Source organism: Bos taurus, chromosome 27, assembly GCF_002263795.3.
Source record: "Bos taurus isolate L1 Dominette 01449 registration number 42190680 breed Hereford chromosome 27, ARS-UCD2.0, whole genome shotgun sequence".
NCBI lineage: Eukaryota > Metazoa > Chordata > Mammalia > Artiodactyla > Bovidae > Bos > Bos taurus.
The window spans coordinates 2170524-2197202 of record NC_037354.1 but is presented as its reverse complement, the minus strand read 5'-3'; the positions used below and the strand labels follow the sequence as shown (position 1 = coordinate 2197202).

At 45.0% G+C, this 26679-nt stretch overlaps 1 protein-coding gene across 2 annotated transcripts in view; it reads left to right on the top strand.

The window, feature by feature from the left end:
* CSMD1 (CUB and Sushi multiple domains 1) overlaps positions 1–26679 on the top strand; it is a 2064317-nt gene that overhangs the window by 2016250 nt on the left and 21388 nt on the right. For both annotated transcript variants that reach the window (XM_059882319.1, XM_024986326.2), the window contains exons 56-64: positions 4913–5086; positions 7538–7720; positions 12440–12616; positions 13247–13426; positions 15761–15934; positions 16393–16566; positions 18066–18139; positions 20126–20237; positions 22701–22880. In XM_059882319.1, the coding sequence (XP_059738302.1) occupies positions 4913–5086; positions 7538–7720; positions 12440–12616; positions 13247–13426; positions 15761–15934; positions 16393–16566; positions 18066–18139; positions 20126–20237; positions 22701–22880 (1428 nt within the window). The remainder of the gene's footprint in view (positions 1–4912; positions 5087–7537; positions 7721–12439; positions 12617–13246; positions 13427–15760; positions 15935–16392; positions 16567–18065; positions 18140–20125; positions 20238–22700; positions 22881–26679) is intronic.

Below are 26679 nucleotides of genomic sequence, written 5' to 3'. Positions count from 1 at the left end.
TCTTTTAGGAGAGTTATGTTGCCAAGGGAAAGGGGCATTGTTTTCGTTTCATAACTACTTCCTGGTTTTGAGAGGTGTCGTCCCTAAATTGTTGAGGCAACATATTCTCCTAACCCTCATATTGAGGGTCTCAGATCCCAGGGCCCCAAGTAATAGTTGAAGGAGGTCATGGTACTTGTAGGAGCCTAGACAATCATTTGTAACTTAAAAACTCAGACAGTTAGAAACAAACCCCATTATACAGGTCTAGATGTAAGGCAAAATAGTCATTAAACCAAGTTAAAACATAATCAAATTTAAAAGTCACATTATGTCCATAGTTACATCAGTCCATCTTAGGATTGTTGGATGTCATTGCAGAGTTGAGGAAAGTCCTTTCCTTGATGAGGAGAAACACACCTTGTTAAGCCTTCAATTGATGAGCAGGAGAGTGTTCCACAGACCCAGTAGTTAGACCAATTATGGAATGCAGCATAGAAATGAGCCCAGGAAAAAAAGACATTGTCTTGAGGGTCAAACAGCAGACTCAGGACTTTTGGATTCAGCAGAAGCAAGCCCACATATATTCTCAGGCCCATCTCAGTTCCTGGCTCAAACAGTGGCTTGTTTGACTCAAAGACTGGGGCAGGAATTAACCTCTTTTTAAACTCTGTTGAAAAGCTAAAAGCTGAGTCACATAGTTAATTCTAAGGCTTCCAGATCTATGACAATATCTGTGCACAAAAAAGATCTGTCACAGAGACACTCCCTTCTTCTTAGGGGCAGCTCAAGCCCTCTTTAAAGCTATGGGTATAACTTTAAACCAACAGTCTTGTGTTTCCTGAGTTACCTTATGCAGATTCCTCAATAATGTCATTAGCCTTTTTAACCTTTTCTGAAAATTGGGGTCTCCAGGAACAGTGTAAGTGATATTCTATTCCTAAAGCTTTTGACACCCCTTGAGTTACAGCAGGTTTAAAGATGGAGCCATTCTTGCTCTGAACTTTAGAGTTTAAGATCCCACATACATCATGAGAAGTCAGTATAATAAGATTTTGTCCATTAGTAAACTTATGAGCTTTAGTCATTAGCAAAACAAAAGTAGCAATTACCCTTAAGCAATGTGGCCATAGCCTTTTTTCAGTAACAAACAAAGTAAACTCTGATCCTGTGGGCAAGCTCAAGGTAGGAGCCTGCAAGAGAGAAGTTTGAAGAGCCTTAAAAGCCTTTTGAGTCTCTGGGGGACCAAACCAGCTTGTTGGTTTGGGCCTGCTGAGTTTCAGTTAAAAGTTTATATAAAGGCCCAGCAAGTTCCCCATAACCCAGAATCCAAATGCAGCAATAGCCTGTCATGCCCAAGAATCCTCTCAATTGTCTTAATGTCATAGGTAGAAGATGATTTAATAGAGGTTTAACTCGAGAAAGCAACCTTCAAATCAGTGACTGAAATATATTTGGCTCGTCCAGGAACTTCAGACAATAAGGTATAAAGATCAGGCACTTATTATTTATATATCTTAAATTAGTCTCTATTTATCAGTTGACATTTTTACATCCAAAATAGCAGTGTTGTATGGACTATTACAGAGAATTAATAGCCCCTGTTCCTTTAAATTTTCGAGGATGGGTTTTAACCCTTCCTTAAACTCAAGCTTTAGTGGATACTGCTTTTGATATGGAAATAGGTGAGGGTCTTTGAGCTTGAAAACTACAGGAACAGCATTGTGCTAGACCCACAGTTTTTCCATCAGCCCACACTTTAGGATTTACATTTTGTTCAGTTAAAAAGAATGGGTTCCATATTTATGAAAACAGAGGCCTGGACCTTGTTCTGTATATCCTTCCCCAAAACGGGTGAGGGAGACTCCCAGCACAATTAGAAACTAGCACAGAGTCCAGCTGCAGCTTAAAGGATGACTGACATAATAGCGTTTGGCTCGTCCTGACAGCCGCATTACAGTAGTGGATCAGGAGGAAAGCAGGCCAGGGGCTTCCATGAGCACAGAGAAAGTTACCCCAGGGTCCAAAGGAAAATTGACTGATTGGCCCCCACAGTTACTAATACCCGGGGTTCTTCAGGTGTAATTAGGAAGGGGGCTTGCTTGGACACCCCCAGGCACCTTCAGTCCCCATTGTCTTGAGAGTCCGACCTCTGGGGCCTATACCTTGGAGGGCAGTCTCTCCTCCAATGTGGTCCTTTGCAGACCAGACACAGAGCTGGGGGTGGCTTAGATGCCTGAAGGCAATCCCGCTTGAGATGCCCCCTCCTTCCCACAGTAATAGCAAGTCCGTCCCTTTTCACCTGGGTCCCTCTGGGCATTTTTCCTAAGACTGTTTCAAATCAGGTCTAACAGCCATTGTTAGGGCTTCAGTCTTTGGCCTGGTTCTTTTTTCTTCCTATTTTCTTCCTCATATTTTCTACCATAATACACTGTCTGAGCCAGCTGCAAGTTTTTCTAAAGACTGATTTGGTCCAGGTGCTTGTTTTTGTAGCCTACAGTGGATAGCTAGAGCTGACTGAGTGAGAAATCTATCTTTTAAGATAATTTCTCTCTCTGTACTTTCAAGATCAACATCAGTTTTCATTCCAGTCCCAAAGAAAGGCAATGCCAAAGAGTGTTCAAACTACCACACAACTGCACTCATCTCACACGCTAGCAAAGTAATACTCAAAATTCTCCAAGCCAGGTTTCAACAATACATAAACTATGAACTTCCTGATGTTCAAGCTGGTTTTAGAAAAGGCAGAGGAACCAGAAATCAAACTGTCAACATCTGCTGGATCATCGAAAAAGCAAGAGAGTTCCAGAAAAACATCTATTTCTGCTTTATTGACTATGCCAAAGCCTTTGACTGGATCACAATAAACTGTGGAAAGTTCTGAAAGTGATGGGAATACCAGACCACCTGAGCTGCCTCTTGAGAAACCTATATGCAGGTCAGGAAGCAACAGTTAAAACTGGACATGGAACAACAGACTGGTTCCAAATAGGAAAAGGAGTACATCAAGGCATATATTGTTACCATGCTTATTTAACTTATATGCAGAGCACATCATGAGAAACGCTGGGCTAGAAGAAGCACAAGCTGGAATCAAGATTGCCGAGAGAAATATCAATAACCTCAGATATGCAGATGACACCACCCTTATGGCAGAAAGCAAAGAGGAACTAAAGAGCCTCTTGAAGGTGAAAGAGGAGAGTGAAAAAGCTGGCTTAAAACTCAACATTCAAAAACCCAAGATCATGGCATTCAGTCCAATCACTTCATGGCAAATAGATGGGGAAACAATGGAAACAGTGACAGACTATTTTCTTGGGCTCCAGAATCACTGCAGATGGTGACTGCAGCCATGAAATTAAAAGACACTTGCTCCTTGGAAGAAAAGCTATGACCAATCTAGATAGCATATTAAAAAGAAGAGATTTTAATGCCAACAAAGGTCTGTCTAGTCAAGGGTATGGTTTTTCCAGTAGTCATGTATGGATGTGAGAGTTGGACCATAAAGAAAGCTGAGCACTGAAGAAGTGATGCTTTTGAACTGTGGTGTTAGAGAAGACTCTTGAGAGTTCCGTGGACTGCAAGAAGATCCAACCAGTCTATCCTTATATTCATTGGAAGGACTGATGTTGAAGCTGAAACTCTAATACTTTGGCCACCTGATAAGAAGAACTGACTCACTGGAAAAGACCCTGATGCTGGGAAGGATTGAAGGTGGGAGGAGAAGGGGATGACAGAGGATGAGATGGTTGGATGGCATCACCTACTCAATGGATGAGTTGGTGATGGACAGGGAAGCCTGGCATGCTGCACTCCATCAGGTCACAAAGAGTCGGACCTGACTGAGTGACTGAGCTGAATTGAACTGATAGAGTTTAAACTGAGTTTTTTCTTGTGTAATCATCAATTCCTGGCTTTAAGAAAAAACGTTTTATGTGACTAAGAAATGTAGAGAGAAAAATAAAGACGTTTGTCCTTTCGTCGTCCTTGAGAATTCCAAACCCCTCTCTCCCCTTCAGAGACCCAGACCCCTCTCTCCTCCTTGGGAACCCCAAACCTCTTATCAACCTGCCTAGGAATTGACTGTCTCACAGTTAGCTTTTTGATCATGTATAATTTTTTTTAGTGGTTAACCCTAAAAATTTTGGACTTTACAAAAAGAGAGATAGAAGTCTTTACCATCCTGTGGTATTCTAGATTTTTCCTTTTTGAGTAGTAATTATGATCAGATGATGGGCCTCATTTGGTATAAAGAAATGAATGGAATACTTGGGTTAAAAATTAATCAGTAATTTATTATTACTTTTTAACTTAAGCATTTTATTTTTATTAAAGTAAAAAATTTAATATATATATATATATCTGATTCACTTTGTTGCACAGCAAAAACTAACATAATATTATAAAGCAACTAGACCCCAATTTAAATGTACTTAAGACAAATACTAACAAGAAAAATTTGTTAGAATGGTCTCTCTAGACATGTGATCTGGAAGAGGGAGCAGATTTGACTGAGTTTTGTCCCATGCAAAGCATACTAACTGAAGAAATAATGGTGATAGCTTTGACAGATCTCTGGTAGTCTCTACCATTTTGTATGAACACTGCTTACTTAGTATACGGCTAAGGGCAGATGGAAAAATTTAGGTAGATGACTATCTTTTTCAAAATCTCAATGTCAATTTCTACCTTCAGCAAAGCTACCTTAATAAAAAAACAAACAAACAAAAAGCTTCACTGACGGAGCCTTTCCTGGTCTTCAGTAATGTGTGAGGGAGGGTCGTCTGGAAGTTGATGCTTCTCATCCACAGGGTACCAGGGATGTGTTTTCGTTAATAGGCGGTGATCATATGAGTCTCTGAAGTACAGTGACCAACACAGAGCAACTTAACAGGAACAATGTACTTACTGATTATTTTCTCTTCTTCTTAAGTGATATCATGTGGACACCCTGGCGTCCCTGCCAACGCCATACTCACAGGAGACCTGTTCACGTATGGGGCCGTGGTCCACTACTCCTGCCGAGGGAGCCGCAGTCTCGTGGGCGACAGCAGCAGAGCCTGCCAGGAGGACAGTCACTGGAGCGGAGCCCTGCCCCACTGCACAGGTGGGCTGGCGCGGGCAGTCGTCCACTGCGCGGACACGGACTGGCGGCGCCCGTCTCCAAAGTGGTTACTAACCCATTCCAGCCGAGCACGCCCCTAGGACACATCCCCGTAGTCTGCAGCTTCTTCTCTTTGAATGAATGCATGTCCCAGCAGGGTTTCTCCTGCCGGAGCCCCGGGAACCTCCCACCCCTGACTAGGAAGCCTGCTCACCTTGAATCAGCTTGCCCTCCCTTTTCTCTCCTTCTGCTTCCTCTAAGTTCTTCCACATCTTTCCTATCTCCACCATCAACAATCACATTGGTCCTGTTTGGAAAAGAAATCATCTTAATTCTTCCATGAATGTTTCATAATAACTCAGTGGATCAGACCTCTTATTTGATTTTTTTATTCCCAACACACCTCCCACATCTCCTTGTGGGCATCCTCACCAGCATTTCCAGTGACCAATTCCTGCAGTCACTGTCCCCAGTGTTTTGTTTCTTCCAAAGAATATCAATTATTGTCACTACCATATTTTAATAAACTATTTTGATTTTAGTTACATATAAACAATTTCTTAGAGTCTTCTACTTTTTTTTTCAGTTTTTTAAAAATTTTATTTTATCTTTTAACTTTACAATATTGTATTGGTTTTGCCATATATCAAAATGAATCCGCCACAGGTATACATGTGTTCCCCATCCTGAACCCTCCTCCTTCCTCCCTCCTCCCTCCCCATACCATCCCTCTGGGTCATCCCAGTGCACCAGCCCCAAGTATCCAGTGTCGTGCATCGAACCTGGACTGGCGACTTGTTTCATATATGGTATTATACGTGTTTCAATGCCATTCTCCCAAATCATCCCACACTCTCCCTCTCCCAAAGAGTCCAAAAGACTGTTCTATACATCAGTGTCTCTTTTGCTGTCTCGTATACAGGGTTATTGTTACCATCTTTCTAAATTCCATATATATGCATTAGTATACTGTATTGGTGTTTTTCTTTCTGGCTTCACTCTGTATAATAGGCTCCAGTTTCATCCACCTCATTAGAACTGATTCAAATGTATGCTTTTTAATGGCTGAGTAATACTCCATTGTGTATATGTACCACTGCTTTCTTATCCATTCATCTGCTGATGGACATCTAGGTTGCTTCCATGTCCTGGCTATTATAAACAGTGCTGCGATGAACATTGGGGTACATGTGTCTCTTTCAATTCTGGTTTCCTCGGTGTGTAGGCCCAGCAGTGGGATTGCTGGGTCATAAGGCAGTTCTATTTCCAGTTTTTTAAGGAATCTCCACACTGTTCTCCATAGTGGCTGTACTAGTTTGCATTCCCACCAACAGTGTAAGAGGGTTCCCTTTTCTCCACACCCTCTCCAGCATTTATTGCTTGTAGACTTTTGGATCGCAGCCATTCTGACTGGCATGAAATGGTACCTCATAGTGGTTTTGATTTGCATTTCTCTGATAATGAGTGATGTTGAGCATCTTTTCATGTGTTGGTTAGCCATCTGTTTGTCTTCTTTGGAGAAATGTCTGTTTAGTTCTTTGGCCCATTTTTTCATTGTGTTGTTTATTTTTCTGGAGTTGAGCCATAGGAGTTGCTTGTGTATTTTTGAGATTAGTTGTTTGTCAGTTGCTTCATTTGATATTATTTTCTCCCATTCTGAAGGCTGCCTTTTCACCTTGCTTACAGTTTCCTTTGTTGTGCAGAAGCTTTTAAGTTTAATTAGGTCCCATTTGTTTATTTTTGCTTTTATTTCCAATATTCTGGGAGGTGGGTCATAGAGGATCCTGCTGTGATGTATGTCAGAGAGTGTTTTGCCTATGTTCTCCTCTAGGGGTTTTATAGTTTCTGGTCTTACGTTTAGATCTTTAATCCATTTTGAGTTTATTTTTGTATATGGTGTTAGAAAGTGTTCTAGTTTCATTCTGTTACAAGTGGTTGACCAGTTTTCCCAGCACCACTTGTTGAAGAGATTGTCTTTAATCCATTGTATATTCTTGCCTCCTTTGTCAAAGATAAGGTGTCCATAGGTGCCTGGATTTATCTCTGGGCTTTCTATTTTGTTCCATTGATCTATATTTCTGTCTGTGTGCCAGTACCATACTGTCTTGATGACTGTGGCTTTGCAGTAGAGCCTGAAGTCAGGCAGGTTGATTCCTCCAGTTCCATTCTTCTTTCTCAAGATTGCTTTGGCTATTCGAGGTTTTTTGTATTTCCATACAAATTGTGAAATTATTTGTTCTAGCTCTGTGAAGAATACCGTTGGTAGCTTGATAGGGATTGCATTAAGTCTTCTACTTTTGTGCTGTAATAAGGAAAATCTTTCTCACAGGATTTCCAGAATGTTATGACTATGGCCATGTTTGATACACATTTACATAAAATTTCATTCTCTGTAAACATAACAGCCCTGTTTTAAGCAGCATCGTCTACTGCCATGTGTTTTGTGTTCTGCAGGAAATAACCCTGGATTTTGCGGTGATCCGGGGACCCCAGCCCATGGGTCGCGGCTTGGAGAGGAGTTTAAGGCCAAGAGCCTCCTGCGCTTCTCCTGTGAAATGGGCTACCAGCTGCGGGGCTCAGCCGAGCGGACGTGTCTGCTCAATGGGTCCTGGTCAGGACTGCAGCCCGTGTGCGAGGGTGAGTGGATCCCAGCCTGAAAGTCAGTGCTGCAGGTTGAAACCGGGTAGCTCACTCTGAAATGACCAGTGACATTCTACAACATCTTACAGGTTATGCTGTTTCTACAATTAACTTGTTTTCCCCTCAAACATAAGAGAATCATCAGGAAGTCTTCTCCTGGTGACCATCTCAGTGTGGCACTCAGGGTGTTATGGCTGGTGGCGCTGAGAAGGCAGGTGAAGGTGCTGTGAGCAGGGCAGGTCCTGACGGGGGCTCCCTGCTGCTGGAAGTCATTCTATTCACACGTTAGTTCATCTCTTGGTGGCCCTTGTCTTAGTTTCTTGAAAACTTAAACAGTGAAAAAAGTAAAGCAGTTGAGAGTAAGTCATGTTTTCCATAGAAATCTCACTCTGTTGCTGGGGTACTACACTATGAGTTCTTTCCCAAAAAAATATAAGTGAATTCACTTATTCAAATAGGAGAGCTTAACTAATTTTTACTTTATGATGTACTTATCCCAGACTATGCAAAGTGAAGTTGCTCAGTTGTGTCCGACTCTTTGCGATCCCATGGACTGTAGTCTCCCAGGTTCTCTGTCCATGGGGTTTTCCAGGCAAGAGTACTGGAGTGGGTTGCCATTTCCTTCTCCAGGGGATCTTCCTGATCGAACCCAGGTCTCCTGCATTGCAGGCTGATGCTTTACCCTCTGAGCCACCAGGGAAGCCCTATGCTTCCACCAGGGAAGACTATGCAAAGTGCTTTTTAAATAGCATTCAGTTTAGCAAAATGGTATCATCACTGACTCACTGGACATGAGTTTGAGCAAACTTCAGGAGACAGTGAAGGACAGGGAAGCCTGGCGTGCTGTAGTCCACGGGTCACAAGGACACGACTTAGCTACTGAAGAACAGTTTAGCAAAAGTCAGAAATTCAAACGGGTCCTATAAAATCCTTTTAAACTTTTTGCTTAAAATCTGTATACAAAAAGAAGTTACTAAAATGTTTCAATACTAACAATATTTATCAAAAATGCAGTGGTCCACAAAATTGGCTACTTCCAAATTGTACTGTACAGAAATCATTGGAAGTCAGGTGAGTGATAGTTCAGTTACACTCAGGAAAACCACAAATGATGTCTCAGAATAAACAACTAACCCCCTTCCTGCTTCCACATACACACTTAACAACTCTTAAAGCTGTGGAGAATGTATTGCTTTCTGTTTTTTCTTACTTGCTGATATAGGTCCATATCTTTGGGGCACATATTATATTCTGTAGAAAGTAGAATTATCAGCAACTTTTCCATTGCCACTAAGGTTATCCATGACCTATGTACTCAATCCTTTGACTAAGGTGATCCCCCTCCTGATGGATTTACCTTCTATGAATCTATTTAAAAAAACATTAGATCTTGATGGACATTTCAATAAATTTTAAAACAAGGTTCATGAATTACAAAGTAAAAACATCTAAAAAATTATTAAGCATCAAAGAACTTAACTTTCTAATACATTTTCATCACTTTAAATCATGTTTTCTTTTGTTACAATCTAGTCTTTGAATCACAGTCTCACTGACGTAGCTTTCCAAATGGATATATCTTACCAAGTTGTGTAAATGTAACTACATCTTTGGGGTAACCCCTGATTCTCTTTCCCAGGAGATTGTGATAAAGTTGTCATTTATTGAGGTAATGGACATGTGATTAAAGTGATAATAATGAAAATAAAAATACCAATATGACTGCCTCTATACAAGATGGTAGCATTTTGCACTTAGTATGGCCTCTAAGGTGGCTCAGTGGTTAAGAATCTGCCTGCCAGTGCTGAAGACGCAGGAGACACAGGTTCAATCCCTGAATCGGGAAGATCCCCTGGAGGAGGAAATGGCAACCCGCTCCTGTATTCTTGCCTGGAGAATCCCATGGACACAGGAGCCTGGTGGGCTACAGTCCATGGGGTTGCAGAGTCAGACATGACTGAGCGCTCATGTACGCATGTACTCTTACAACAGGGAGCAGTTATCTTTTTTATCCATTTCACAGTGAAGACACTACATGTTGGTAACTTGAACTGATCACTCACATTGACTTAACTTGTGTGAGCAGAGATTAAAACCTACAAATATTTAACTCAGTTTAACAGCAATCATCCTAAAACAGCATGCCAAGTGAGCAATATTGATACCAGTGAACAATAATGTGCATTTGGAATAAGTATGGTGCTATTTTCTTACAAACCGAGTAAAAAAGACAGTGATATTTTTTGAAAAGGAGGCACATTAAATAAATGTACTTTAAAAAAGATGTATTTATAAAGAAATTTTAACTTGTAACTTTCAAAATATCTCATTTTCCCTCTAACAACCCTAAATTCAGTTTCTTATTTTGCCTAAATGTCAGTCTTTATGTCTCACAACATCAGGACCTTGATTTAAAAACAGGTATGTTGACCCTGTTTTCTGATCTCCACATTCATAGGCGTGATCAACAGTGAAAGTGTCCCTGTCAGGGGAAAAAAAAAAGTTAAACATGAATTTGGTAGTATCAAATTCAATATTAGAGGGGACTTTATAAACATTAGGGTATCATTATTATGAGGGACATTCCTTTATTGACAATATATTTGTCTATATATTAAGTTGAATATATTTCAACAGTCACCTGCTTTATTTTAGGATTAGTATCTCACAGGTCACTTTTGAAAATTGCCACATAGTTTTTAATAGCAGATATGACTGGAATAAAACATAGTGATATGGGTGTCTTTTGTTACAAGTTGGATCAGTATAATTCTTTGCTGTTTCAATTCATACTCATGAACAATAACTGTGCATAGGAAGCAATGAATCAGTTTGTGCAATGGAGTGATGGTCTTAAATAGGCCAACAGCTTGGATTTTTGCAGTGAAATTTTAATTTCTGTCACAGCCATCAAAGCACTCTGAGCTTTAGAGAGTGTTAGGTATACTCTGCCTCATGACTGGTAAACATACCTCATCTCAGATGTCAACCAATAAACCACTGAACAATCTGTGTTAGAAGGGATTGTAACCCAGACTCATCAGGGAAGAGGGTTATAACTGGTTAGTTTATATCTGATGTAGATAAGTGAAAGTGAAAGTGTTAGTTGCTCAGATGTGTCTGACTCTTTGTGACTCTATGGACCATAGCCCACCAGGCTCCTCTGTTCATGGAATTCTCCAGGCAAGAATACTAGAGTGGGTAGGCATTCTCTTCTCCAGGGGATCTTCCCAACCCAGGGATCAAACCTGCATCTCCTACATGGCAGGTGGGTTCTTTACCATCTGAGCAACCAGGGAAGCGTAGGTACAAGTGTAAAATCACCAGCAAGTATACTCTTTATTTGTCAAACAAAATCTAGTCCAAATAAGATCTGAGAGTATGTGAATTTTTTAACATAATATGATAGGCAATTCCATAAACTTCTATTATAATGGACTTTATTTTGCAATGTGTTTTCTTCCATATTATAAAGGAGAGTGTGTCTTTGTTCACAGGCTAGATTTGAAAGTGGAACATCTAAATAAGCCAGAATGTTTGCAAATATTTTCGTCATTCTGAGAAAAGGGACCCGTGATACATTCTTCTTATTAGAATTCACATCCTTTGTCTGTCTGTTGTGTATTATTGTGGGAGGATTAAGAAGGAAAAATAACCATCTTTATGGGAAATAGGTTCAATGAAAAAAAGGCAAAATCTTGTAATGGATTGAGATCACACTGATACACACCCAGCAGCTGCTGAGTTTCCTTGTTTGCTGAGGAGGGAACGTACCTGATAGATACTCATAGAGTGTAGACCTGTCACACTGCCCATCTTAGCTGATTCTTCATGCCTATACACAGCATTGTGGTCATTTAAAGAGACTTAAGGTGCGGCCCTTCCAAAGCCAGTCAAGGTCTAGAACTTTTATAGGCTTCCCAATGGCTCAGTGGTAAAGAACCCGCCTGCAATGCAGAAGATGAAAGAGACTCAGGTTCTGTCCTTGGGTGGAGAAGATCCCCTGGGGCAAGGAATGGCAATCCACTACAGTATTTTTGCCTGGAATGTCCGTTGGACAGAGAGAGCCTGGCAGGCTACCGTCCATGGGGTCACAAAGAGTCAGACACGACTGAGCACAAATACCGAGCTTTTATAGACAGGAGGAGGGAGCTACATGCAGAAACAGCACAGACAGCTCTGACAGTCATCTGCAGGTCAGTCACCGGTGGTCTGACCAGCGTCGTTTGGTTGTTTAAGTACAGTCAGTCTTCAGTTCCAGGATCAGTTTGTTCCCATTTCCTTGAGGCCAGTTCTCAGACCTGTGGCAGCCTGTGTCATGGCTACAGTCTGGTCATCATGCAGTTAACTTCTCCACCTGGTGGGGGATTCCGTTTCCACAAAAGAGCTCACAGGACCTGGCTCACAGTTTTATGTATGGCCCTGGAGGAGGAACTGTTAAAGGTCCTTGACTTAATGACTAAACTATTTTTATTTTGTCTCGTTGGACTGCTTTCTTTGGTTCTGCATTTTCTCACTTCTCTGATTAAACTCATTGTTTGGCTACAGTTTTTCTACAGACAAAAGGCAGGCAGAGGATGTGGGGGTGGGGGGAGGACCACAGTGTCCTTCCGATGACTTTTTAAATAAATGTGCAGTCTGTTAAGCAGATGGCCCTTGACCTCTCGAGTTTATCACGTGGTAACGGGTCTCCCCTGCTGTTCTGTCTCCCCACAGCTGTGTCCTGTGGGAACCCGGGGACGCCCACCCACGGCAAGATCGTCAGCAGCGATGGCGTGCTGTTCTCCAGCTCGGTGGTCTACGCCTGCTGGGACGGCTACAGGACCTCGGGGCTGACCACTCGCCACTGCACCGCCAACGGGACCTGGACCGGCACGGCCCCCGACTGCACGCGTGAGTGGCCGCCGTCCTGGCCAAATCCAGGTCCCCACAGCGACTCGTACTTGACTGAGAAAAAGGAGTTGAGTTTACAGAGGGCTGTATTGTTTAATCCCTAGGGAAAAAAAGGATTATATCATACGTATGTTTGATAATATGACCACTTTCTAAGCACTTTCAGATTTTTCTTCACTTTCTTATTTATATGCTTAAAAGTGCTTTGCCTGGCTGGTTGGGTTGGATATTACAAAACTGAGTTCAGAAAAGCCAAGGTTCCTTCTCTCTGTAGACCAGTTAGTCTGAAGGGAAATGGTGCAGGAGCCTGTTCTCTGATCTCAGCCTGTGTCTCTGTCCTTGACCTTGTGGGGTGACCCCTCACGACATGTAGTTAAGGACAGAACGAGGATGACAGCTGTCATCCACACAGACAACTATCAGTGGAGTAGAAATAAGTGGTTCCAAACATGCAGCCTCCTGACTGCCAGCCAGCGAAACTGTCCCCCAGATAGGTTGGTATCGCGGTGCTCAGCCACGGCATCATTGCTCTGAAGAGCAGCTTAAGGAGAGTCACTTAAACAGAAACCAGGAATAAGTCATCCCGTGATGATACTGTGTCTCTCTGTTTGTCTGTTCTCTGCTGATTAGTCATCAGCTGTGGAGACCCAGGGACCCTGGCTAACGGCATCCAGTTCGGGACGGATTTCACCTTCAACAAGACGGTCAGCTACCAGTGCAACCCCGGCTACACCATGGAGCCCGCCACGTCCCCCACCATCCGCTGCACCAAGGACAGTACCTGGAATCACAGCAAACCGACCTGCAAAGGCGAGTGTTGGGGCTTCTCTTGTGCGTCACTCACATGTGGAGAGTCTTTATTGAGTTAACATTTTACATCAGTTTGCAAGCATTCGTGTAAACCTTCTAAGTGCTCAGCATTCCTGTAAACTCATTCGCAAATATTAAATCACTTCCTTTTCTTATTACCTTAATCTTGGTTTTACAGCCTTGAGACTGACTCACAGAGAGCTGCAGTAAATTCTCAGGGTCGCAGGTTAGGTCTTGGAACCTCGGGCTTCAGGGCCGACTCTGGAGTCTGTGCTGTGAACCCAGCTCTGCTGTCTCGGTGTGCGTGGCTGTGTTGAGTCTGTGGCCGTCATCACAGGGTTGGAGAGGCGGTCAGAGCCGATCATCGGATAGGGCAGAACAGTGGCAGAGACCGCCAGTGTCCTGATGCCTGGTGGGCCTCGGACGCTGAGACTAACGAAGTCCCACCACAAGGAAGGGGTACAGGGAGGTTCATGACTTGGCCAGTGGACTTTCCAGGGAGAGAGCGAGCAGGTAGAAAGCATCCACGTGGCTGGGGGAGCAGGGGGGCTGGCGGACCGCTGATGCAGGGCTGATCTGCAGGGTGAGCGTCTCCACCAGCTCCAGAGGGAGCTGTGGGCCTTCTCGGCTGGGCCGGAGGGGCAGGGGCAGGAGAGGGCGTGGAGGCCGGCAGTGACCACACAGGAGAAAGGGTCGTCTTATCGTCATTAGACGAGGGAGTGGGGAGAGCTGGAGCTGGAGTAGCAGGAAACCTTGGAGGAAGGTGCGTCCTGTTGAGTCTTGTGAGGTCAGAGGAGCCCCCACCCCGAGGGCCGTTTATCCACTTCCGGCCGGGGCGGTTCTGGCGCATCCTGGTTTCCTCCCATCAGAGGGTGAGGAGCCCTGTCTCGTGTCCTTCTTTCCAGCTGCAGTATTAACACCGTGCAGCTCTGTGGCAGGTGCTAAGAGGGTGTTTAATGCAGCTCACGCTGTCCTGTTGGGAGCATTCTAGTCCAGTGAGTGTGTCCATGGCGCTTATTCCTAGAACGTCTGATCTCTGGACTTCAGATCCATTTGTGTAGATCTTGTCCCTCTGTTTGGTGTCTGTGGATTAACAATCCTTCCACAGCCATCCAGGCCCTCACGGAGGAGACCTCTCTCTTCTCCTGCTGGCCACCCTGTCCACTCCTCCCTGGAGCCACATCACTCATCACTGTTCCCACCTGGGGGCCTTGTCACCTGATGTCGACCTGTCTATAGACTGTTCCCCCAGTCTTCACTTGGGGGTTCTGCAGGAATCTTTGTTGAATGAGTGGATAGATGGAGAGAAAGAGAATGGCAAGAGGAGGGCCCGTTTCCAGCTTCCAGGTGTGCACGTGTGGTTGTGTCTGTGTGTCTTTCTCATGTGAGAAGGTGTGAGCACCCGTGAGAAAGTGCAGGTGAGGAAATAGGGCTGAGTCTCCTCTCCCGCTGCCTTCCGTGCCCAGACTGTCAGCAGCAAACCTTCTCCAGTATGAAGTCTCGGGGCTCTTGGGTTTTCAGGCAGCTCTTAGACCAGGCGTTGCAGAATAATGGCTGGAGCGGGCCAGGCAGACACCAGCACCAGTGGGCAAGTCACTCCTGGGAAGCCCCTGGATGTGACAGAACCCTGGCAAAGCGGTTTCTTACAGGGTCTTCTCTAACCACGCAAGTGTTAGTGCTCAATTCTTCAGCAAGTGCATCAGCAGCCTATGTATGTCTTTTGGAAACTATATGCTATCTTTATATACAGACTCTGGAGAAGGAAATGGCAACCCACTCCAGTACTCTTGCCTGGAAAATCCCATGGACGGAGGAGCCTGGTAGGCTACAGTCCACAGGGTCGCAAAGAGTCGGACACAACTGAGTGACTTCATTTTCACTTTCATGACTTTCACTTCTTTCTTTTGTATAAAGGAAAAAATTCAGATAAAGAAATTCTTACCATCTGTTTATATAAATTCAAATGCTCGCACTCATGTCATAGGACCATGCTTCTGACTGAATATGCCTCTGGTGACCATTGTACGAAGACGTCAGTGGAACAACAGTCTTTCCTTTGTCTTATAGACTGAGACTGTCTTGTTTACTCCACCTTCATTTATGGTGGGATATGTTTTGACTTTGCTTTTATGGACTTGATCTAAATTAATGAGGAAATGTTAGAGAAAAGTTTTATTATTTTGATTTGCTATCTTCTTCAGCAATTTGTCTATTAAAAAATTCAGCCCCTTGTAGATGTCTTTTGCAACGTGGGTGAAATTAAAATGTGAGGCCTTGGAGCACTGTGTTGTGGTGGAAACTCTAGAATGTTGAATCCTGTTTGTTCTCTGACAGCTGTCATGTGTGGCCAGCCTCCTCCAGTCCAGGACGGGAAGGTGGAAGGAACGGACTTCCGCTGGGGTGCCAGCATCAGCTACAGCTGCGCCCACGGCTTCCAGCTCTCCCAGCCCGCCATCCTCTCCTGCGAAGGCCGAGGGGTCTGGAAAGGCGAGGTCCCCCAGTGCCTGCGTAAGTCCTTGGGAGCACAGACCACGGCACACAAACCTCAGGCTGCAGTCTGAGGAAGAGAGCCTGCCAGACTTGTAGCCAGGGTGCAATAGGTTAAAGACTCCACGTTTGAGACCCGCTGCCCACGGGCAGATTCTGTGCTTTTCTTCATCGTTGATTCCTAAGGATTTAATGCGTGTATGTGCTTTGTGACCCATTGGACTATAGCCCTCTAGGATCCTCTGTCCATGGGCTTCTCTAGGCAAGAAGACTGGAGTGGGTTGCCATTTCCTTCTCCAGGGGATATTCCCTACCCAGGGATCAAACCTGCGTCTCCTGCACTGCAGGCTGATTCTTTACTCACTGAGCCTTCCGGGGCTTAATGGGAGGATTTATCGGAAAGCAGTTAGAGAAGCTGAATAGACTAACCTGACCCAGGGGCACAGACTGTGCACTGACCTCCTGGTTGTCTTCTCTAGCTGTGTTCTGCGGGGACCCCGGCACCCCTGCCGAGGGGCGCCTCAGCGGCAAGATCTTCACCTACAGATCTGAAGTCTTCTTCCAGTGCAAGTCCCCCTTCCTCCTGGTGGGGTCGTCCCGGAGAGTCTGTCAGGCAGACGGCACCTGGAGTGGCGTCCAGCCCACCTGCATCGGTAATGATGGCAAGACAGCCCTGGGGGTGGGGAGAGGGTGTTTCATTCTAAAGCTGGAGCGTTTGTGGGCACACAGGTGATGCTCTCCTGGGAGATGCTCTGTGCAGGCACTGACCAGCCACGCTGATGGCAGCCTCTTTTAAATCCTGCCGCGGAGCCTGGAGTTGATGTGACAAGTCATTTAAAAACAGCTCCTAGACTCTCTTACCCTGCCAGCCCCCTCTCTGCCTATGTCAGCTGACAACCGCGGTCTTCAGGGGAGAGACCAGTTTGATGAAGATCTCACTGTTGCCGTGGCACCAGAAGGGCCCCCCACTTCAGAGCCTGACACCCTCTCCCCCAGCCCACCCCTGCTCCCCAGCAAACCACCTGCTCTGTCAGCCACGGCTGAAAGGGCTACAGGGTCACGCGAGCTCTGTTGACCTTCCAACATGCAGTGAAACTTACAAGTTAAAAGAGATTCTCTACATGACCTAAACCCTTCATTTTTAGACTAAATCTCTGTCTCTTAGGCAGGGTTCAGGTGGAACTTATACTGGTCAACAGTCACTGCGTCAGTGACACAGGAACCAGAACCCTCTGTGCCTCCCTCCCAACCTCCCTCCACCTCACCCTGCAGACTGAATGAGTGAGGGCCGGCCGCTCTGCGCACCCTGCTTCCCCAAGCGAGAGAGGGCCTTCTGCACACGCGCGGCAAGCAGGGAATGACTTCTATCCCTGGTTGTTTTCTAAGAAAGTAAATATCTACTTAAAAATACAGTGTCAACAATAATTTCTTTGAAACACTGCTTTTTATAATTAAAGTTTACTGCCATTGGGATAAAACTATTGCTTTATTTTGGTTGTTTCTGAAAAACTAAAAAAAAAATTTTTTTCTTCCCCCCAATAGGTTAGTTTCTCTTGAAAACACTTTTTTGAAGTTATCTATTTTGTTTTCCCATCAGCAGCTGGAGAGCGGACATACTGAAGCCACTCGCTGATTGCTGAAGTGCTACAGTGTTTTAGACAAATATCACTGTTGGTCTACCATATGCTTTTATTTTGAAGCATTAAATATATTCCACATTTTGAAATCTTAGGAGAATTAGTTTATGTTTAGAGTAATATAATAGATGACCAAATTAGATGGTGTCTAATTAAATCAACAAAAAAATAAAAGATAATATGTAATTATTGAAGACTATATATATCATTAGCTAACCAATACAGTATGTCAGCAGAGAAAACTTAAACTAGAGAATGGAAAAGAATGTGTTTCTTCTGACATAGGAAATAATATTCAGGGCAATTTAGAGTCTGATAAAACACTAATGATTAACATCTAAAGAAGTCAGAAAAAAGATGAAAATAGCAATTTAATTTTTAATTTTTTTGCAAAACATCTTGCCCACTTGTCAAAACACAATTTTCTGAATTTTGCAAGGCCTTTTAGTAAAAATATTAGAATTCCTGTAATAACCATATCTGGTTCTGATTTTTTTTGTGTGTGTGAATTTCAGATCCTGCTCATAACACCTGTCCAGACCCTGGTACTCCACAGTTTGGAATACAGAATAGCTCAAGAGGATATGAGGTATTCCATTTTTATTTTACTATGGTTTTCTCTATTTTAAAATGTAATTGATACTTAAATATATATGTGTTTATGTAGCATATCTGACTCATGTTACATTTGCCCAAATATAGTCCATTCAAAGAGGATTTCTGCTTATTATTTTAACTGTTAGAACTGAGACAACTGTATCTTATTCACACAGGATTAATTGGTATATGAATTTCTATTTGAAAGCATACATATTTCTTTCTGTCTGCTGAATTGACACAGCAAATCTCAAACAGGGTGATTTTCCACTGATTCACATAAGAAGACCCCACTTGGTGACTAGATAGAATAGGTGAATAACATTAAATTCCAGAGACAAAAACAGAAGAAGATGCCTTCAAAGTACATTAACATGAATATCAGAGAAATACCTGAAAATGGAAATTGAAGAAGCTTGAAATAAAATATTTCAACCATCTTAAGTAATTGAGTGACTTCAGGTTCTCTGATCAGATGGCTTTGAAAGGCAGAGCTGAATATACACACTACTTTCAAGTTACTGTTCCCATTTATTGAGAATAAAAGTCTTTTCTTCCGCCACTTCTCCTTTCTCCTGAAGTGTAAACTGTCCTCATTTGATTGCCCTGATGCCACACTGGCTCCTTCCTGACAGCCTTGGTTCACTCTGCAAGGACAGCCTCACAGTCCCCCAAGGTTAAATCTAGCGCATTTTATGCAGGGTCTCCTGTGTGGCCTTACAGCTTCAGGTAACGTTTTCTGGCATATGCTGAACATATTGCAATACCAGAAAATATGAGATGTGGATGTTCTCACTAACTCACCATAAGAAACCCAAGTTGTGGTCACCCCTGGTTTCAGTGATCTCTAACTTGCCTGCATGTGTCCTATAGTAAGTGAACCTTCATGACGATTGCTTTCAGTGACGCAGTCCTGTGATCTGCTGTGAGAAGCTAATCGGGAGGGGTGAACCCACCATTCCCCTTATGACAGAGTAGTTACACTATCCTGGATAACAGGTTGGACCCAAGGCAAGATTTACTAATCATTTTAAAGTCCAGATGCCATCTTTTAAAGAGATGACTGAGACCATCAGAAGAATAGTTCTGGAGGATTCTATGATGGAGTCCTTATCAGCCTCCAAGCCAGTTCCCCCAAGTGCTAAAATAATTTGCTAACAAACACTAATTGCTTAGAATAGGACTTGTTTAGTCTCAAAGTCACATCTGACTCTTTTGCGACCCTAGGGACTGTAGCCCGCCAGGCTTCTCTGTCCATGGGGATTCTCCAGGCAAGAATACTGGAGTGGGTTGCCATTTCCTCCTCCAGGGGATCTTCCCAACCCAGGGATCAAACCCAGGTCTCCTGCATTGCAGGTGGATTCTTTACTGCTAAGCCACCTGGGAAGCCCAGAATAGGACTGTTGCTGCTGCTAAGTCACTTCAGTCGTGTCCAACTCTGTGCGACCCCATAGACGTCTGGCAGTCCACCGGGCTCCCCCGTCCCTGGGATTCTCCAGGCAAGAACACTAGGACTAGCAGAGGGGAAAAAAACAGTTATCACAAACTAAAGAGAGATAAGGCTAAAACTAAAGAGAAAAGGTATACTTTTTTACCCAAATAAACTGCTTCTAAATAATCATGAGTCACTGTATCTAAGACCTCACACGATCCATTGAAAAACCTGTACTGTGTCCAACACTGCCAAGCACAAGATGTGGGTTTGATCTCTCAGTTGGAAAAATCCCCTGGAGAAGGAAATGGCAGCTTAATCCAGTATTCTTGTCTGAGAAATACCTTGGACAGAGGAGCCTGGTGGGCTGCAGTCCATGGGGTCACAAAACAGTTGGACACAACTGAGCAACTAAACAACAAGAACTGTGTCTGACACTTTAACCTGCATTTTACATGTACACGTTGATTCAGACCTGACCCTGGAGCGTGCTTTCCAGTGTGTGTCCACGTCACCTCTGAGCTTGGTGCTGGCTTTCCCCTCCAGGTTGGAAGTATGGTGTTTTTCCGGTGCCGAAAAGGTTACCACGTCCAAGGCTCTACAACTCGAACTTGCCTGGCGAACCTGACGTGGAGCGGCATCCAGACGGAGTGCATCCGTAAGTGTGACCCTGTGCAAGGGCAGGGCCTGTCCGCTCTCCAGCAGCTGGAAGAATTCACCTTCCTGAGAAACAATGAGGGGCTTATTTTTGTTTGTTTACTTTCCATTCCCTAAACTCATTTCTCAGAGTCTGACTCCCTAGAACCATCAGCAGCAGTACCCAGAGTTGGTTAAAGTTTGAATCTTGAGTGCTATTCTGCACACCCCTGCGGTATCTGAGCTCTGGGGGCCAGGGGCAGGTCGGGTGAAGAGGAGCAGGGGGACCCCAGTCTGTAGTCCCCAGGCACCTCCGGTGATACCCAGGCCCCAAAGCCTGAGAAACTGTCCTTAACCAAAGACCAGTGAATAACACGCTGGTCAACACTCACCGAGAGAAAACCTACTTGTGTTACTGCTCCCCTAGGATGTTCACCTCAGGTCACTAAAGATCATGTGACTCATCAGAGTATTAATACAAGTGTTTAAACTATTCTTTTTGGAGTCCATATGAATTGATAATTCAAATACTTAGGACCAAGTTTTGTTTTGTGATGTAATCATGAGAATTAGGAGAAATGTAATGATTAGTAATCAACCCTTCATCCTCTACCAATCTAGGGTAAGGTAGTATCTAACTCTTACTATACAAATATCTTCTGAGTATGTAAGTTGTGAATTTTGTGTATTTATGTATCAGTATTTATTTCAAAGCTATCATCTCTATTCTAAATCTCTACGTGAATCCTCTGTGTGAATGTTATACAGAGATATCACACATACATGCATGTATATGTATGTATATACACATAGGTGTGTGTGTCTGTGTGTGGAGCTAGCTAACATTAGGTCTTCATTACCTTGAAAATTTGAAGAAGGAAATGGAAACGGCTCCAGTATTCTTGCCTGGGAAATCCCATGGACAGCAGGCTGGCAGGCTACAGTCTATGGTGTCGCAAGAGTCGACCTAGTGACTAAACCACCACCACCTTGAAAGTCTGTCAAAATGAAAAATACTACAATACTTAAAAAGATTGCATTAGTGACGTTAATCATATAAACTTGTTTTATAATACTTGGCCAAGTCCTATATTTGAGATATAAATGTGTACTCTATGAAGAATGATAACTTATTTGAGATCAAGCACGGGGCTTCCCAGGGGGCGCTAGTGGTAAAGAACCCACCTGCCAATGCAGGAGACATAAGTTAGTGACATCGGTTTGATCCCTGGGTCAGGAAGATCCCTGTAAGGAGGGCATGGCAACCCGCTCCAGTATTCTTGGCTGGAGAATCTCATGAACAAAAGACTCTGGCGGCTACAGTCCATAGGGTCCCAAAGAGTCGGACATAACCCAAGCAATTTAACACAGCACACATGCAGCACAGCACATTATAACCTTGGGGCTGCCCTGGTGGCTCAGCAGTGAAGAATCTGGCTGCCAATGCAGGAGACACAGGTTTGATCCTGCAGGGTAGGGAAGAACCCATGTGGAAGGGAACGGCAACCCACTCCAGTATTCTTGCCTGGAAAATCCCATGGACAGAGGAGCCTGGCAAGCTACAGTCCATGGGGTCACAAGAGTCAGACACAACTCAAGTAAAAAACAAAAACAATTACAACCTTATTTATTCTTAAGTGATATTTTAAATGAAAAAAGAATCTATTTCAATTAATTTTCTAGACACACAGTGGATTTTGGCCAAAATTAATTATTCATTTAACTGAGCAGTAAATTTGCTAGTTGGCACTGGACAAAAATCAAAGCCTATTTTAAAATACACATTAATCTGTCTGTTTAAAGGGCTGCTTTTTAAAGAAATTTAACATATTATTTATCTTAGTGTTAGTTATTCAGTCATGTCCAATTCTGTGACCCCATGGACTGTGGCCCACCAGGCTCCACATTTGACTTGTCCATGGAATTCGAATGTCCATGTGTCCATAGACACAATTCTGTCCATGGAATTCTCTAGGCAAGAATACTGGAGTGAGTAGCCATTCCCTTCTCCAGGGGATCGTCCTTACCCAGAGATTGAACCTGGGTCTCCTGCATTGCAAACAGACTGTTTACTATCTGAGCCACCAGGGAGGCCCCACTTACCTTAACAGTATGTCAGAAGTGTTTATTTTAAAGCTATGATTTCTAAATTTCTATACAGAATTACATATATATATATATATGTATGCAAAGGAGACTAGATAGACAGATGATAAATAGAAGACAGACAGACAGGCAGAGACAGAGGAGGAGGAGAGAGTGAGGGAGGGGTGGACGGAGAGGAAGAGAGAGACCTGGCAACACCAAGGCTCTGCTGTGCTGTAAGCTGCAGAGACCAGAGTGTCAGTGATCTGTAAAGCTCCCGTATTCTCAATTTTAAATGGTAAACTAACTTTATAGCCATTTCCATCTCTTTCTCTGTGTTTCCTTTGACACATATGCTTAGGCTCCAGTGGACTTACTAATGGACTAAATCCCATTTCAGCTCACGCCTGCCGCCAGCCTGAAACGCCAGCCCATGCAGATGTGAGAGCCATTGACCTCCCCACCTTTGGCTACACCTTGGTATACACCTGCCATCCGGGATTCTTCCTCGCAGGTGGATCTGAGCACAGGACGTGTAAAGCAGACATGAAATGGACAGGGAAGTCCCCTGTCTGTAAAAGTAAGTTACTGGTGAGAAGTGAGAGTGGGTCCCTGCAGACCAGGATGAGTGTCAGTTGCCCACCAGGCTCATGTCCAGGTGGAAGACGCCCAAGTAGTAGCCTCTTGGAGGCACTGTCCGTCACCCTCCCCCCAAATCTGTGCATTATGTGTGTGAGCTGTGTGTGTGAATATGTGGCAGTCTGTGTTGAATGCAGAGGCAGCACAAGCCAAGGAGAGGTGCAGGTCTCATTATTTGCAAATCACAAATTTGCAAATCAAATCAAAGAAAAACACACTGAGTTAAAAGGAAAATAAAATACAGTATGTCTTTGGAAAATGTATTTTTTTAATGAAAATTGGCAAAGATCACCAATGTTGAATATATAACATAGGTGTGTTATTTTTGAGACCACAGCTATTTAGTGGTAGAATATAAGTTTGTGTGTCCTTGACATTGGTTCCGTTTTTTAAACTTACAAAAACACCACCAGAATGATGTACTAATGACTCACAAAGTTGGGTATTTACATAGAAAAGTAACACCTAGTCAGAGCTGACAGCAACACACCTTCAGCTTCTTCACCAACCACACCTGGACATGATGGCAAAGCAACAGAAACAGACATGACACTGATACAGCCCATGCCTTTAGAGGAGCTTCGTGGAGCCTATGTGTAGTCAGCACTTTTCAATTCTGAAAGAAAGAATTCTCTGTCAGTCAGGATTCCCCAGGAAACCTCCTCCTGCCCCTCGGGATCCCCTCTAGAAACCCCTTCTGCCCTCAGGATCCCCTCTAGAAACCCTCTCTGCCCTCAGGTGTCCACTGGAAAACCCCTTCTGCCCTCAGGATTCCACCAGAAACCCCCTTCTGCCCTCAGAATTCCACCAGAAACCCATTTCTGCCCTCAGGGTTCCAGCCCAGAACCCCCTTCAGCCCTCAGGATTCACAGAATCCCCATCTGCCCTCAGGATTCCCCTAAATACCACTTCTGCCCTCAGGATTCCACCAGAAACCACCTTCTGTTCTCAGAATTCCACCAGAAACACATTTCTGCCCTCTGGATTCCAGCCCAGAACCCCTTCTGCCCTCAGGATTCCACCAGAAACCCCCTTCTGCCCTCAGGATTCCAACAGAAAACCCCTTCCGCCCTCAGGATGGCCCTGGAAACCCCCTACTACCTCTCAGGATTCCCCTGGAAACCATACTCTGCCCTCAGGATTCCACCGCCAGAACCCCCTTCTGCCCTCAGGATTCCACCAGAACCCCTTTGTGCCCCCAGGATTCCCCTGGAAACCATATTCTTCCCTCAGGATTCCACCACCAGAACCCCCTTCTGCCCACAGGATTCCACCAGAACACCTTTGTGCCCCCAGGATTCCCTGGAACCCCCTACTGCCCCTCAGGATTCTACCAGAAATCCCCTTCTGCCTTCAGAATTCCCCTAGAAACCCCTTCTTCCCTCAAGATTCTACCCCAGAACCCCCTTCTGCCCTTAGGATTCCCTCAGAACCCCCTTCTGCCCTCAGGATTCCACAAGAAATCCTCTTTGGCCCTCAGGATTCCCCCAGAAACACCCTTCTGCCCTCAGGATTCACCTGGAAACCCCCTTCCACCCTCAGGATTCCCCCGGAAACTCCCTTCTGCCCTCAGAATTCCCCTAGAAACCACACATTCCCTCAGGATTCCACCCCAGAACCCTCTACAACCCTCAGGATTCCACCAGAAACCCCTTCTTCCCACAGGGTTCCCCTGGATACCACATTCTGCCCTCAAGATTCCACCAGAAACCCCTTTCTGCCCTCAGGATTCCCCTGGAAACCTCCTACTGCCCCTCAGGATTCCACCAGAAAACTCCTTCTTCCCTCAGGATTCCCCTGGAAACCCCCTTCTGACCTCAAGATTGTCCCAGAACCCCCCTTCTTCCCTCAGGATTCCAACAGAACCCGCTTCATCCCTCAGAATTCTACCAGAAAACCCTTTCTGCCCTCAAGATTCCACCAGAACCCCCTTCAGCCCTCAGGATTCCACCAGAAGCCCCCTTCTGCCCTCAGGATTCCACCAGAAATCCCCTTCTGCCCTCAGGATGGCCCTGGAAACCCCATACTACCCCCTCAGGATACCCCTGGAAACCACATTCTGCCCTCAGCATTCCACCACCAGAACCCCCTTCTGCCCACAGGATTCCCCTGGAAACCATATTCTGCCCTCAGGATTCCACCCCAGAACCCCCTTCTGCCCTCAGGATTCCACCAGAACCCCTTTGTGTCCTCAGGATTCCACTGGAAATCCCCTTCTGTCCTCAGGATTCCCCCAGAAACCCCCTACTGCCCATCAGGATTTCCCTGGAAAGCAAATTCTGCCCTCAGGATTCTGCCAGAAATCCCCTTCTGCAGTCAGGAGTCCCCCAGAATCCCCTTCTGCCCTTAGAATTCGCCTAGAAACCCCTTCAGCCCTCAGGATTCGAACAGAAACCCCTTCAGCCCTCAGGATTCCAACAGAATCCCCTTCTGCCCTCAGAATTCGCCTAGAAACCCCTTCTGCCCTCAGGATTCGAACAGAAACCCCTTCTGCCCTCAGGATTCAAACAGAACCCCCTTCAGCCCTGAGGATTCCACCAGAAATCCCCTTCTGCCCTCAGGATTCCAACAGAAATCCACTTGTGCCCTCAGGACTGCCCTGGAAACCCCATACTACCCCTCAGGATTCCCGTGGAAATCACATTCTGCTCTCAGGATTCCATCCCAGAACCCCCTTCTGCCCACAGGATCCCCCTGGAAACCACATTGTGCCCTCAGGATTCCACTCCAGAACCCCGTTCAGCCCTCAGGATTCCCCTGGAAACCACTTTCTGCCCACAGGATTCCACCCTAGAATCCCCTTCTACCCACAGGATTCCCCTGGAAACCACATTGTGCCCTCAGGATTCCACTCCAGAACCCCCTTCAGCCCTCAGGATTCCACCAGAAATGCCTTCTGCCCTCAGAATTCCCCTAGAAACCCCTTCAAGCCTCAGGATTCTACCCCAGAACCCCCTTCGGCCCTCAGAATTTTACCAGAAACCCCTTTCTGCCCTCAGGATTCTACCAGAACCTGCTTTTGCCCACATTATTACCCTGGAAACAGCAGTCTGCCCTCAGGATTCCACCAGAAACCCTCTTCTGCCTTCAGGATTCCACCAGAACACCGTTCTGCCCTCAGAACTCCACCAGAAATCCACTTCTGCCCTCAGGATTGCTCCAGAAACCCCATGCTACCCCTCAGGATTCCCCTGGACACCACATTCTGCCCTCAGGATTCCACCCCAGAACCCCAATGAGCCCTCAGCACTCTACCAGAAACCCCCTTCAGCCCTCAGGATTCCACCAGAACACGATTCTGCCCTCAGGATTCCACCGTTGAACCCCTTCTGCCCTCAGTATTCCACCAGAACCCCCTTCTGCCCTCAGGATTCCATCAGAACCCAATTCTGCCCTCAAGATTCCCACTGGAAACCACCTTCTGCCCTCAGGATTCCACCAGAACCCAATTCTGCCCTCAAGATTCCCATTGGAAACCACCTTCTGCCCTCAGGATGCCACCTGAACCCCTTTCTGCCCTCAGGATTCCACCAGAACCCGATTCTGCCCTCAGGATTCCCCTGGAAACCACATTCTGCCCTCAGGATTCCCCTGGAAACCACATTCTGCCCTTGGGATTACATCGGAACCCCCTTCTGCCCACATGATTCCCCTGAAAACCCCCTTCTGCCTTCAAGATTCCACCAGAAACCCCCATCTGCCCTCAGGATTACACCAGAAATCCCCTTCTGCCCTCAGAA